The following is a 14,422-nucleotide window of genomic DNA, read 5'->3' as shown; positions in this document are numbered from 1 at the left end:
GTAGCGTAAGCAATGACATGCATAATTTCCACAGCATAATCGATTGATTAAATAGCTAATTAACACCAGAGAAGAACTAATACATGCTTTCTAAAAAAAGCGTTTTTATTTAGTAAAATTATATTAATTTCACAGTTGTAATTAATTACCCATTCATGATGTATAGGCCCTACTAAAATATTCACATTTATTCTCTGTTTCTTATTTGAAACCATCCTAAGGTAGTTTTCTGGTTGTAGAGGAGTTAGGGACACTTGTCAGCTGGTTTGGCCAACTAAGGCCACATTTACACTGCAGGTCTTGATGCCCTTGATATTGACTATATCCGATTTTTTGACTAGCTTACATCTTTTAAATGTGACCCATGTCTAACATCTGCATGTACACAATGGCGGAACAACCCAAGGTAGACATACAGACCCGGAAAAAGGGTTGCCATGTCTGCAAAACAAAATCAGCCCAACAGATAATCAAAACTATTCTAAAACTAGCCCAGCTGTGTTTTTTTCTTCCTCAAAATCACATTCCAGGGGGAGGAGGAGATCGTTTTAACCTGCAAACTAAACAACAACCCACGGCAGCAGTGTATAACAGCCCAGTTCCATAGGAATATGCTACCGTGGAAAAGACAATATCTGATGCACATATCCATTTCATAGCTGATTTATTTCCACATATGGATTAGGGCTGAAACCAATCAGAGAATATCTGAATCCACTTGCTTTCTTCCTGCTTACACGTTGGTGGGTCATATCTGATCTGTGCCACATGGGAGGAAAATAATTGAAATTGGCTCTCAAGAACCTCATGTAAATGCGGCCAAAATCAGATGAACATCAGCTTGAGCAGACCGGTAGAACGTCCAAATCTGCTTAACTTACCTAAAACGGCTGCTTTTTTCAACAGCTCTTGTAATAGATTCAGCCTGTTTTTCTAGTAAACGCTCCACAGGTTTGTTACACCCTTGTTGACTATTTTACTTAAACAAGGGGAAATCCTAATAGACAGGAAGGTTCTCCTTTCATAAAATGGGACTCAAAATTGCAGTGCCAAAAATATTCAAGCTACAAAACAATGTGAGGGCAAAATATCTGGATGACAAATTTGAGCCTCGACGACTCAACTGTGGACTAACAATTGATCAGAATGATGTCACCGCCACTATTATCAACTTAAAGTATACTCCTGTGATACGTGTCCAGGAATTGAGCCCCCGGTGATAATCACTCTGGAGTCCGAAATATGCACATAAACAAAGGAACTCGCCTTGAATATGAAATAGCACAGTGGTGAAGTCAAGGCCAAAGCAATATTGTTGATCTTAGGAAGCTCTTCCCTAATAAACACAGAGGTGGGCGGTCATCATGGGGAGCACAAAATAAAGAAGTCAAATTGGGCTTCGGGAGCACTTCAAGACATAAAAGAGCTATGAAGGTGCCAAAGGTCTTTTCAATACTCGGACGTTTTGTAGAGGGAAAACGTCTTTGTTCCTTTGTTTAAGTGGAGCGGCTTGTCTGGTGGTCCGATCTAAGGTGTATTATAATGGTATTGTATCCTTATGTGCAGGTCACACATGCTCAATCAAACACATGGCAAGCTGCTCCCATATTACTAAGAACACATTGACATTCTCCATAAATAGAGGGAAGTACTACAGATCACTATACGCTTGGTGAAAATATGGCTTCCTGGTGATGTAGTAGGCCTATATGCTGATAAGAGATGACAAATGAGTCTGGCATATGTGCTTCCTCCATCCGATTGAATGTTATGCAAGAGTGGAAGCTTTTTCAGTTTTATAAAAATATATTGGGTTTATGCGAGAACCATTAAGATCATAATTATATGGGCCTTTGTGCGTTCTGAGAAGTTTTTACAGCAGATACTGTTTTATTAAGGATTTGTGGTCAAAAGTGGTATTTTTGCCTTAGCCAAAATAAAAAGGAAAGGATTTTTACATTTTTTAAGAAAATGTCAGTGTTGCTTGCCAGAGCAAAACTCACCGCCTGCGTCCCAATGTGCATACTATCCATCCTAAATTCTATATGATGTTAGCAATTTTCAATACTATTTAGGGCAGATAGTGTGGATAGTATGCACATTGGGACGCAGGGCATGTCTACTTAACAGATATTTTTGTTTTCACCTGTTTCAGCGCCCGCTGCTTGATTTCAGATATTATCTAGTTTTCACTGACATCTATTGGTGAAAAGGGAAATCGCACCTATAGGTCAAAATTAAACACTTTAGGCTATATTATATTATATTATATTACATTAACAACTATTTATTCATTTCTTTTAACTTTTATGCATTTAGCAGACACGTTTATTCAAACCATACCGTTTGAGCTAAAGAAGACTCATACTATATTGCATTATATCATTACCCACATGAAAAAATACTGTAGTCATTTATAGTAAATACTATAGTGTTTTTAAACCATACTATAGTAAAGTGTATTATACTGTATATTATTTACACCACTTTGTTAATGAATGCTACACATACTGCAGTATTAACTGTAGTGAACTGATAAACTGTAATAAATACTGTAGTAGCCTATACTTTAGTTTTTACTACAGTAAACTGTAGTGTATTGTAGTAGGCTATAATATACCCTGTAGTTGTAGAAAAGTTAGTGTAAAGTAATTTTACTATAGTTCTTATATTACCACAGCAACTATGAATTACCACAACAAATTAATTCAAGTACTTTACTATAGTATGGTTCAAAAACACTATAGTATTTACCATATATTTGACTTTTGTGATTATTGTTTTTTTTTTGTGAACATAAAACTTAATCGCACTGATTTATAACACAGATATAATACAGATCTAGTTGTCACACCAGCTTTCAATTAAAAGAACAAATAACGTATTTATAAGCAAAAAAAAAAAAATATATATAAATATATATATATATATATACACGATTATTGAGTGTGTATATATATATATATATATATATATATATATATATATATATATACATATATATACATGAGGTTTAATGCTGTGTCCGAAATCGCTTACTCGTTCACTCGTTCACTATTCCCTATGTATAGAATTACATTTGAATCCACCATGTGGGGAGCTATCAAGGTTACATGACATTCTACTTCCTGTTTGGAGGCGGGTCTAGTTCTGTAAACACTTACACAACGTGATGTGAACTGCAGCAGACTGCCGACCGTAAACACTGCAGACCAGGTAAAACATAAAAGCGGTCCTGTTTTAAATAGTTGAAAAACTCGAAATCCTATCGGTACGTACTGCATACAAATTAATATAATTAGCTACATAAACTTACATGCCGACTGTCATAATAAGTCAATGTCACGCGAGTTGTTGTCGGACGCTCATGAGTCATGACTAATGTTACAATTGATACGAGTTGCGCAATGAAGACTGACACTACATGACATGATGATTATGCTTTATCACCATTGCCATGACAGTGGCTAAATATATTTGGCCTTGGTTGGTTGTAACTGGTTACAGTTTCATTGTTTGTAGACTACTTGCCTTTATTTATCAAGCAGAGGAGAACCAGACATAAACACAGGCAGTTCATGATGGCTGCAGATTCAGCAGTGTCTAACGGAGGAGAAAACATCCTCACTGAGAGCGACGATGATATTCTCAGGTACATTTCAGCGTTATTAATAAATAAAATTTATGTATATTAAGCTATTAAGAATGCATCCGCATTGGCCTTGTCCTGACTTGAAGTGTATCCACATTAAAAAGTTTTTCACCTAAAGAAATGAATAGTACTTTGACAAAAAAAAAAAAAAAAAAAGTATATTTACTCACACGGGATGAAAAATCTGTTCAAAATGAAATACAAGCATTATTTAAGGCTGCACTGCACCATACCACTTTAAAAATCTGAACAGATTTTAAAACACTAGGCATCATACACAAAATGACTATTGTATTTCTACAATGGCATTAAAAACTCTTTGGCAATTAAGTGGCTCTACCTCCAAGCCAGTAGGTGGCAGTATAGAACAAACAATTTTTATCTTTAAAAATCTCTTTTTCAGTCCTGATGACCTGTCAGAAGTGTTGGCGGCTGGAACCAAGGAGTCTCACGACAAAGCAGAGAACTCACCATTTGTCAAGGACTTCCTGAGGGGCCGAATCAAACGAGAGCTTTTTAAGGTGAATCTTTTGTAGAGTTTGATAAAAGAGCCGAACTTGTTTTGACCTCCATTCTGTTGCTATTTTGCCCCCCAGCTTGGCACAGTTGCCCTGTACTACGTTTATTCTGCCATTGAGGAAGAGATCGAGAAGAACAAGGACCACCCCATGTTTGCCCCACTATATTTCCCCTCTGAGCTTCACCGACGAGACGCCTTGGCCAAAGATCTGGAGTATCTCTACGGTGAAGACTGGGAGAGCAAGATCTCCTGCTCAGCAGCCACGCGGCCTTACGTGGACCGCATTCATGAGGTGGGATGTGAGGATCCGGTTCGTTTGGTCGCACACGCTTGGACCCGCTACATGGGTGACCTGTCAGGAGGGCAGATTCTGAAGAAAGTGGCTCAGCGGGCTCTAAAACTGCCCCCTGCTGGTGAGGGACTGAACTTCTACCATTTTGAAGGCATCCACAACCCCACAGCCTTCAAGAGGCTGTACCGCAGCCGGATGAATGAGCTTGAAGTGGATGCGGAGACCAAAGAGAAGCTGCTAGACGAAGCCAACCTGGCATTTAAATATAATTTGGATGTAAGAGAATTATTAAATATGGCTTCCTTTTTTGATCCAGATCTTTTAAAGGAACAATTCACCTGTTAATGAAAAATTACGGAAAATGTACTCACCATCAGGCCATCCAAGATATAGTTTGTTTCTTAATCCTAACAGATTTGGAGATTTTAGCATTACATCACTTGTTCACCAATGGATGCTCTGCAGTGAATGGGTGCCGTCAGAACTTCTCAAGAAGTTAACTGATGAGTTGGAGTGGTGTGGATTGTGACATTTTTATCAGCTGTTTGGACTCATTCTGACGGCACCCATTCACTGCAGAGCATCCATTGCTGAGCAAGTGATGTAATGCTAAATTTACCCATATCTGTTCTAATGAATTAAAACATTCTCATCTACATCTTAGATGGCCTGAGGGTAAGTACTTTTTCAGTGAATTCTCATTTTTGGGCGAATTATTAAGTACACTTATGTGCATTTAAACAATGTGTTAATAGTAATTGTTGTACTTCATCAGGTATTCACAGAGTTGCAGGAGATTGGGAAAGATATAAAAGAAGAAGTGCAAGACATTGGCTTTAATGCACATGGGGACATGGGTGGAGACATCAGTAAATGCCCTTACTATGCAGCCAAGATGGGTGAGTTGTTAGTGACACTGTATTTTTTTATATGTAGTTTTATATTATGTAAATTTAAAATGTTTTGTTGTTTTTACTCAACTGCTTCCCTCATTTTCTGTCTAGCGGTGAGTGGAAACACAACATATGCATGTAATTTTGCCAGGATGCTGCTTCGACAGTCCACAGTACAGGTGATTCTGGCCACATGGGTCGCTGCTGTCGCTGGATTGGCTGCTTGGTACCTCATGTGATCACCTTTACCTGAGTCAGCCAATCAGAAATTAAAACGGAAACAGCTGGGCTTCAAAGTGGAAATCTTTCGCTCACTGGGCCACTTTGTGAAAATATTGCTGCCGATCATATAAATATGTAAAGTCACTGACTGGACTTTTAATCCATGCCACGTATCTGTATTAAATACAATGCTTTTAAAGGAGATGTGACATTCTTTATCCTCTTTTCAATCTCAGTCAAGAGTGTAAGCACCCTTTTAAGAGCATGCTAGAAGACATTGGTGCTGCTTAAAACGAAACTATTAATGCAAGAACTGTATCTCTGACCATTTGTGATTGCACATTGTAATACACATATATTAGATAAGGTATATTCAGGTACATTACTGTGGTGCAGTGAATAAATCGTAAGAGTGCTGTCTCTTCAGATTTGTATGTCCATGTTTATATATTAAGCTCAAATGAACTTTGCACATGAAATAAGTCTAAGGCAAAGTTAAAATAGACAAATCACGGATTTAATTTATGAATTTGATTTATTTGACTTATTTTAGTGGCAGTACACCAACACAAATGAACGACTTTGACAATGGCCATTATTTATAGACAATAAAATAAAACAAAGAATCGTATGCAGAACCAGATGTGAAACCAGCAGCTGTAATGGAACACAGCTCGTTGTAAGGTGTTATTCATTTTTATGACCACTAGATGGCCACAGCATAAACAGTGTTGAAAAGCTTCGCGTAATGAACTTTTTTCCAATACTATAGTGTTGAAAGCTTCGCTTCGCCATCACTAGCTCTTTTCTGATTAGATAACTGATACTGTTATAACACTTCCCAATCCCATCTTCAGGGAAAGAAAAAAAACAAACAAAACAAACAAATCTGTGGCGGCCTACAACTGCAGTTGCTACACCACCAACAAAACGTGATCCAAAGTAAACAATATACAAATAGAGAGAGTGCAGGTAAGTAAATGTGAATTCATCTAATTATCTTGCTGTTTTTAAAAACTGAGTAGTTGCTTTACTGTATTTTTCATCTATTTTCTAACACAGTAAGGGCCCTGATATACTTCGAATGAATCAAAGAACAAACTGATATTATGTAATTTCGAACCAAATCAGGCCGAAACGAAGTTTGTTCGAAACAGCTCACCAAACTAAGGTTTTTTTTAATACATGCCACTTCCCGGGGACACGTTCGGCACAGGATTTCTAAATTGCCTAAAATAACCAGGTGTTGGTTGTTTGCGCTGCGCTGATCGATCGTTGTATGACATCAAAGTATCGCGAGAGCTAGAGAGCAGAGCAGATGGCGCCATGGCCTCTTTCACACAGAAATTCCAGAAAATACACGGATAATGTGTCCCGTGATTTATCCCGGGATCGTTTGATTGTGGTTCATTCACACTGCCAGTGATTTTCCGGAGATTGCACATATTTTTTCAACGTGAACGTTGATCTTCCTTCAAAACACCCGGTAAAAGAGTCGCAGTATCGTGCGTCATCACTACGACACACCCTTTACGGCATTGGTTCAGGCTTTTGTTCACAGAGCTCGTTCCGGGACTGAACCCAGCAATGTTACTAGGTCCCCAACCCGGGATCGATCCCGGAATTAATTGTGTTTGTGTTCACACAGTAGGCACTCGGGCAATTTTCGTGAAGTGTGAAAGGGGTTCATGATTCCAAATCGCTCTCGCTGTACTTTGATATCATACAACGATGGATCGGTGCAGCGCAAACAACCAACAACTGGTTATTGTAGGCAATTTAGAAATCCTGTGTCGAACGTGTCCTTCAGAGGTAGCACGGGTCTGGTCACCTTTCACCAAAGGAAACTTTCTGGGGGAGTTTGTTTTGTTTTTTTAAACACCTTTGAGCTACTATTGGTCTGTGCCAATTACACAATCGGTGGGTGTGTTCTGGAACTCCACCTTCTTTGACATGATTTTTATTTATTTTTTTACAGTTAATTTCCCCTTCCACAGAGGTCAGAAAGGAGAACAACATCCAAAACAATATAACAACAAAAACAAGTTAGTAGCAACATGAATACACTGAAGAACGAAGAAGAACTTCGTTTGAAGTATATCGGGGCCTTAAACATCTGTATGGGTCATAGAGGCGTAAAAAGTAGCCAAAACTTTTGCCGCAGAATTAATATATAAAGTCGAGTGAAATCCTGACTTATATAGAATCATGCTCTTATTTTAAATTTAGCACAGTGTGATAACAGGCACAGCGTTTATTTGCTACCGTTTGCTTTAGAGATGCTCAGTCTTAATGTGAATATCGCGTTCCAGACACTCTTTGCACTCTTCTGCTCTCAACTTCCTGAAACCTATATTCATGTCTTTTATGACTTTCCTATAGGTTTCATAAGAACATGCAGTTGGACTTTTGCCTTTAAAGTCTTTATACATCATCATGACAGTTACATTGCTTGGTAAATATCGTCTGCTTTCGGAGTGTTCACATTTACAGTCATTGATAGTTGGATTGAACGATTCAATGTGTTCGTAAATTGGCGACAGATCTATTTTATTGGCAGGTGGGTGTCGCCCTCTGCGGTCTGGAGGAGGAACGGCACTAGATGCGTTGCCTGTCACGCTGATAATCACTCTGTCGTTTTTTGGGTGGTATCCCAGTGTGGTTAGGTAGAAGGTTTTGCAAACATCTTGAGGTTGCCCGAGGCTGTTATTTAGATGATACTGAAAAGTCTTTTTGCGTCTGCTGGGACCTCCTGTCGTGAAACGTGTTTTCAGTGATTGAGTAACTGAGTGAAATACAAAAGCCCATTTGTCGCTGTGTGACATGTCCTTATAGGCGTCAAATATTTCTTTTCTTCGAACATGCGGGATCTTCTCCGTACATTTCTTTCCACATGTAGGACCACAGGGTTTGCCCATCTTTGGTGCCTGTTGATTTCCTGTTTGTACCGGACACATTTCTTCTTCCTTGTATGCCATTTCATCTTCTCCGCTCCCACTGTATGTTTCCTGTTTAATAGATTAAAAACACACACCATTTATTTATAACAGTAACTACAATAAGACTTGTAAGATAACCGTAGGCATCGATGAGTAACAGACACTTTTACCTACCACTTTTACTATTGTTTCCGGACAAGATCGAAGATCACTTTCCAGGGAAGTTAATGACCTCAAATCTTCAATTGTACATTGATTTGTACTTGAATGGTTAGCCTCTGTGATCTCAGAAACACTGTTTGCTTTGAGATCTTGCACCATCCTCATAATCTTCCTCTGCTGCTCCATAAGAATTTCTTGTTTAGTTAATATGTCATGGAGAAGTGCTGAAACAAACACAGGAATTGCAAAGTTTACCACACTACCCATGCTATGAAATGAGCCTTACACTTAGGGCTGGGTTTTGACAAAAATTTCACAATTCGATTCTGATTCACAAGCTTGCGATTCGATCGATATCTTGGATTATCTTGGATATATCAGGTACAGTACATGCCAGATTTCCAGATTTATTTGCAGTAAGTGTAAATAGCAATTAGATACTATTTACAAAAATAGCATATTTTCTTAGCGAAAGATGCTATTAAGTGCAAATAGCAATGGACTGTATTTACACCAAGTGAAAACAACAGTATGTTTTAGCAATATGCTATTTACATTAAGTGCAAATAGCTACAGATTCTATTTACACTGTTAAAATAGAAGGATTTTCTGCCACTTATTGCAAATAGTGGCAGTTATCTGCACCTCAGTATTGTAGTACATTATAAAACAGTAAGGAATAATAATGTATTGAGTGTAAATTAACATGTTAAATGGATGCCACCTTATTGGGACAATGAAGCCCTCCCTACACCTGCCCTACCTGATACTATATTTTCAACTTTTTGATTATTTCTTTCATTTTCATTGAAAATAAATCCCTTTCCGATGTGATTTGAGATTTGAAAAGGGAGAAAAAAAGTTTGGCAAAAAGCGGATTCGAACTCGAGTAGATTGCATCAAAAAGACTATAGCTTGCATTTTAGTGTAATTATCTTCTGCCAACAAGGTGGGCTATTTGCACTTAGTGTAAATAGACACTCCGTTTTAAAACATAAACATATATTTAAATAGTGGCTGTCATAAAAACTTTAAGGATTTATTCATACTACATACATTAAAGATTGAAGAACAGTAAAAATTATAATGAATGTTGTATCGTGCATATATTTATAAAATGCTCCTCTCTAGACTTCATTTTTCTAGTTGACTAACGAGTTAATGGTCACCGAATACGTTTCTTCTGAAGTAAATGTGACGTAACGTGACATTGTTACAAGCTGTTATATTGACGTATTTGCGTGGTTTAAACACTTATTGAGACAGGATACAAATTTCGGTAAGTTGTACTCTTTCTTTTAACACACCTTTGGATGTTTATTCATGTTTATTTCGTGGTGAAACTGGTATTAATGTGGAGGAGATGATCAGTTCACGTTTGCTTAGTGCTGCCTCTTCCTTGAACTGAGGCGCTACAGCGATCTGTCGCTCCACATTAAACAGCGCCAAAACGGCATTTATTGCTTGAATACTATAATAATAATAAAAAAAATGGACGTAATTTGGAATCTGAGACTTTTTTGTCTGTTTTATATCAAACGTAACAAAGCTTATTGTGAATTATTAGATGGGATGCGCTACAGTGTTCCGTTCATTAACTGAAAACAGGTTAGACTAATCGATTCTTGGGATTTATATCAATATCGTTTTGCAAAAATGAGAATCGATTAAAATCGAGAAATTGATATTTTTACCCAGCCCTATTTACACTAGCAGTGAATAAATGTTAGAAAACAGAAATGAATCTTACAGGTTATGAATGGGTCATAGCTTGAGAGGCTTTTTCTCTGGGGTCTGGGTGCTTCATGATGCCACGGTGACTGTGCCGGCTGCTCGGGAGACTGTACAGTCGTGTCCTGTGGCCATGTCAATTCACTGTTATGTTCTGTGATGTCTTGTGATGCTCTGTCAGAACTACTTGTTTCCGACGGCTGCTGGGAAATCTGGTGAGGCAGCAGAGTATTTTCATGCCACTCAGAGGCAGGACTTATCCCCAACAAGGATGGTCTAGAAGTTTCCGCAATCTGTGTCACAACTGGGGATTGATTTTGACTTTGTCCTAGAGGACTTGGTTGTAGCTCATTAGAAGCTGAACAAATCCTTTTGGATAGTGGCTGTATTTGAGGGGCTTGTGGCAAATAGTTTTTTAAGGGTGTGGTAGCCTCCTCATCAGTGTCATAATCATCCAGTAGGCACCCGTCTCGTCTTTAGCGAAGGCGAGAAATTTAATGATTACTAAATTTGATGAAGCGAGGGTGGCATGTTAATGTGAAAACACTATTCATCGAAATATTCCCTTTTTGCAGTTCAAAAGGAAATATGCATGTTAATTTCTTAAACTGCACAATTGTTACAAGGACCTGTTAGACAGGTCTATGTTAAAGAATTACAATAATATAAACAATCTTACTTAATTTGGCGTTTTGGTGGCATCAGGGAGTCATGCACAGCCTCTGACTGGAGATCGGTCTGCTGTTCTGCAAGAGGTAGCTTCTGGCATGCTTCACTATAATTATCTATGAAAGACAGAATTAAAAAAAATCAGAACAATCCAAAAAGTTGTGTCCCATTTAACCTTTTTAATTAAACAATGTGTACAGAAAGGATTTATACATACTTGCAGTGTACATAATTTTTACTTTATATGCAGACCAAGACACCTGGGGTTGCTCCAAACACTTGGCTGCCCTCTGAACTCTTTCTCCCTTGTATGGAGGCCATAAACACATACCACTCTTCACCCAGATTGCAGGCACAACCTCCACTTCTTCAGTGTCAACAAAACTGACAATGTGGTACATGATTGCTGCAAACAAAACACAAATGTGGATAAACAACATTTTTAAAACAAGATAATAAAAAGGCAGATGCATGAAATCAATTGTGACTCTTAGATGTCATACTTACTAGTGTAGATTGTGTCCAGAGTAGCTCAAAATTTCCAAAAGAAAATAAACACACACAATTTTAAATGAAATTTCTGCAAGTCATTTTCAAAAGGAAATCCAGATATTAGGTCTAAGTGAAATCAGAGCTAAGGTGAATCAATCCATAGTATACACCACACAACTTACTGAAATGTTCAACTAATGAGACAAGCAATGCATTGGCAAAGTCATTCATTGATAAACAGAATGACAGATTAGCTAAAATGCTAATTCCTGCAGATAAAAGCATGAAATTATTATACACTTGCTCAGCTAGACAACATCTGACAACTGGCCCAGTAGGCTATACAGAAGACATTGTCTAAATTCTGTTGCTCTCCATTTTAGTCTGGTTTTCTGGCAAATTCAACTGGGACAAAATCTTTTAAATTAATTAATCTCTCAGAGATTGCTTTTAATTGACGCCCAGAAAGACAACATTGTAAAGGCCCACAAATCCATATAGCCTAATCATAGCCTAAAACTAACCATCCCTATTGCCTATATGTGACCCTGGACCACAAAACCAGTCTTAAGTCGCTGGGGTATATTTGTAGCAATAGCCAAAAATACATTGTATGCGTCAAAATTATAAATTTTTATTTTATGCCAAAAATCATCAGGATATTAAGTAAAGATCATGTTCCATGAAGATATTTTGAAAATATCTTACCATAAATATCAACACTTCATTTTTGATTAGTAATATGCATTGCTAATAACTTCATTTGGACAACTTTAAAGGTGATTTTCTCAATATTTAGATTTTTTTGCACCCTCAGATTCCAGATATTAAAATAGTTGTATCTCGGCCAAATATTGTCCTATCATAACAAACCACACATCAATGCAAAGCTTATTTATTCAGCTGATGTATAAATCTCACTTCTGAAAAATTGACACTTAAGACTGGTTTTGTGGTCCAGGGTCACATATTGTTTTCGACTAGAGGTGACCAGAGGTGAATAAAGTGGTGATCTTCATCCAAGCTTGCGTAAAAGACTCACCAGTCCATTGAAATGCATGAATGTAAGGGAAAGTAATGCGGTGGTTAATGTAAACGCCTGACTGAACACACCGGTCACATCCAGAATAGCTAGTATGAGATTTAATGCATTTGACAACGGCTCTAGCAGAAGCGTCACATATAATTGAAGTTACCTGCAACCAAAAAGTTTTACCACAAATAACAAATCCTTCTCTCAAGCTATTTAGCTCGCTTACAAGAGCATGTAGGTAGTCTGAAAGGGAAGTTGCTTTAGTTACACCACAAAATAAAGCCATTAAAACTGGTCTTATAATCACACAATCTGAAGAGAAGAACTTTTAAACAAAAGGTAGACCATCTATATTTAGCTGTAACTTGAATACATGTCTTTCTGGAACTTTAAAAGACAGGTTTTCAAAAGTTTTACCAAAGAAGTTCAATATTCCCAAACAGCCGCCTGATAACTTTTCCTACACATACTGATTTGTTGTATTGAGCAAAGAACATCCATCTTTCGGAAGGAAGGAATGCAACTGCCCAGCCTGACAAAGAGCTTGCCAAATCATTACTAGAAAAAACCTCCTCCTCGCTTTTATAAGCATCGATCTCAAAACTAGCAACACTAGCACTTGCTTCAACGCCATCTTCGGTTGGCCTCCTTCCAGGCTGAGCATTAACTCGTTTCCCCAAAGATTCAAACACCTTGTTGACTCTATTAACTACCTTTTTCACATGTTGCTTCGCTCACCATAAGCCCATAGGTTTTCCATTATGCACTGACTGTAGAATAATTCTAGCAACGATAACAAAACAAATAAAGTCCAATCAGAGGAAAGAACTGTAACGTTAGGTAAACACAAACTAAATCAAGTCACGCGCTGTACAACAATGGGTGAAATCTACATGTTAGTTGAGATTTAAATAAATGTTAGCTTACCTTGAAGTATTAAAGCTCCAAGAGACAAAACGGAAGTTTTAATTTCACCTCCAGACTGTGTTGTGTTTGTTTGGCTCGCGTGCGATGTGTGACTCGTGAGGGAAGCGTTCAGTGGTTTTTCTGTGGGTTGCTAAGCAACTGAATATGTCGATCGCGCCACCTGCTGTCCTGGAGTATAAATCACGCATATCTACACAATTATATCAAGTCTGACTGGGTTTTTGGTTAAATGGTGTGTTATTTATCACCCTACATCCTAGTACATCCCTAAAACTTATGTTTTATTCTATTCCCATTCTATTTTATTCACGTCTTATTTTTATTATGTGTTGTTGTTGTCTCAAATACTAATACCTTGTATGTGCATACTCTTACTTAAAAGCTAAAAAGGGTAAAGGTCTGTGTTTTTATTCCATGATATAAAATACACCAGTAATGCCTTATTTAATTTTTAAGGATTTATGTGTCTTGAAGAAGGCAGCTGCTAACACCTTGGGACTACAGAGGTTGTCTGGGACATTAAATGCCAAACAAGTACGCTCATTTATTCACTTGTCCACTTTCACAGCCCCATTGTGAAAAAAATTTCAAAATTGTATATTTGCGTAAGCTTAATGGTGGTGCAACTGTGGTATAGTAAGTAACTGTGTTAATTTGTGAATATTATCATTCAGTGTTGGGAAGGTTACTTTGGAAATGTAATAGGTTACAAGCTTATAGATTACAAGTTACCCTGTTTAAAAATGTAGTGTAACTATTTCAATTACTTTATTGAAGTAACTGATTACATTTGATTATTTTTCTAAATTTCTAACAAATGTTTCATTTTCAAAAATGTAAACCTTACAGTAGCAGTAGCATGTAAACCTTACAGTAATGTCAGACTTTCA

General features: G+C 37.5%; 2 protein-coding genes across 5 annotated transcripts; one reads left to right on the top strand and one right to left on the bottom strand.

Moving 5' to 3' along the window:
• Positions 1–3,097: 3,097 nt before the first annotated feature.
• On the top strand, positions 3,098–6,005 carry hmox2a (heme oxygenase 2a). 4 transcript variants are annotated; one of them, XM_058761344.1, is made up of 6 exons: positions 3,098–3,216; positions 3,523–3,652; positions 4,056–4,173; positions 4,249–4,740; positions 5,240–5,363; positions 5,469–6,005. In XM_058761344.1, the coding sequence occupies exons 2-6, from the start codon at positions 3,579–3,581 to the stop codon at positions 5,594–5,596; spliced, it is 936 nt and encodes a 311-aa protein (XP_058617327.1). In that variant the 5' UTR covers positions 3,098–3,216; positions 3,523–3,578; the 3' UTR covers positions 5,597–6,005. The 4 variants fall into 4 exon arrangements, with proteins under 4 accessions (XP_058617327.1, XP_058617326.1, XP_058617325.1 ...); XM_058761343.1 differs by having other exon boundaries at positions 3,103–3,216; positions 3,549–3,652; XM_058761342.1 differs by having other exon boundaries at positions 3,103–3,216; positions 3,546–3,652.
• A 96-nt stretch (positions 6,006–6,101) lies between these two features.
• Positions 6,102–13,644, bottom strand: LOC131530857 (uncharacterized). The gene is made up of 8 exons (XM_058761341.1): positions 13,533–13,644; positions 13,344–13,388; positions 11,588–11,611; positions 11,298–11,486; positions 11,091–11,196; positions 10,431–10,885; positions 8,693–8,904; positions 6,102–8,587 (listed from the first exon to the last, which is right to left on the bottom strand). The coding sequence occupies exons 2-8, from the start codon at positions 13,363–13,365 to the stop codon at positions 7,853–7,855; spliced, it is 1,743 nt and encodes a 580-aa protein (XP_058617324.1). The 5' UTR covers positions 13,366–13,388; positions 13,533–13,644; the 3' UTR covers positions 6,102–7,852.
• Positions 13,645–14,422: the final 778 nt, after the last annotated feature.

Source organism: Onychostoma macrolepis, chromosome 22, assembly GCF_012432095.1.
Source record: "Onychostoma macrolepis isolate SWU-2019 chromosome 22, ASM1243209v1, whole genome shotgun sequence".
Lineage (NCBI taxonomy): Eukaryota > Metazoa > Chordata > Actinopteri > Cypriniformes > Cyprinidae > Onychostoma > Onychostoma macrolepis.
Note: the sequence above shows the minus strand (reverse complement) of the source record. Positions and strands in the feature narration are given on the sequence as shown.

Coding starts and splice junctions, on each gene's coding strand:
- LOC131530857 (XM_058761341.1), bottom strand. CDS start 13,365: ATGGAAAACCTATGGGCTTATG. Junction 11,612..13,343: donor GGAAAACCTATGGGCTTATG/GTGAGCGAAGCA, acceptor GGAAATTTTGAG/CTACTCTGGACACAATCTAC. Junction 11,197..11,297: donor AAAAATTATGTACACTGCAA/GTATGTATAAAT, acceptor TGTCTTTCATAG/ATAATTATAGTGAAGCATGC.
- hmox2a (XM_058761344.1), top strand. CDS start 3,579: ATGATGGCTGCAGATTCAGCAGTGTCTAACGGAGGAGAAAACATCCTC. Junction 4,741..5,239: donor CATTTAAATATAATTTGGAT/GTAAGAGAATTA, acceptor GTACTTCATCAG/GTATTCACAGAGTTGCAGGA. Junction 5,364..5,468: donor TTACTATGCAGCCAAGATGG/GTGAGTTGTTAG, acceptor TTTTCTGTCTAG/CGGTGAGTGGAAACACAACA.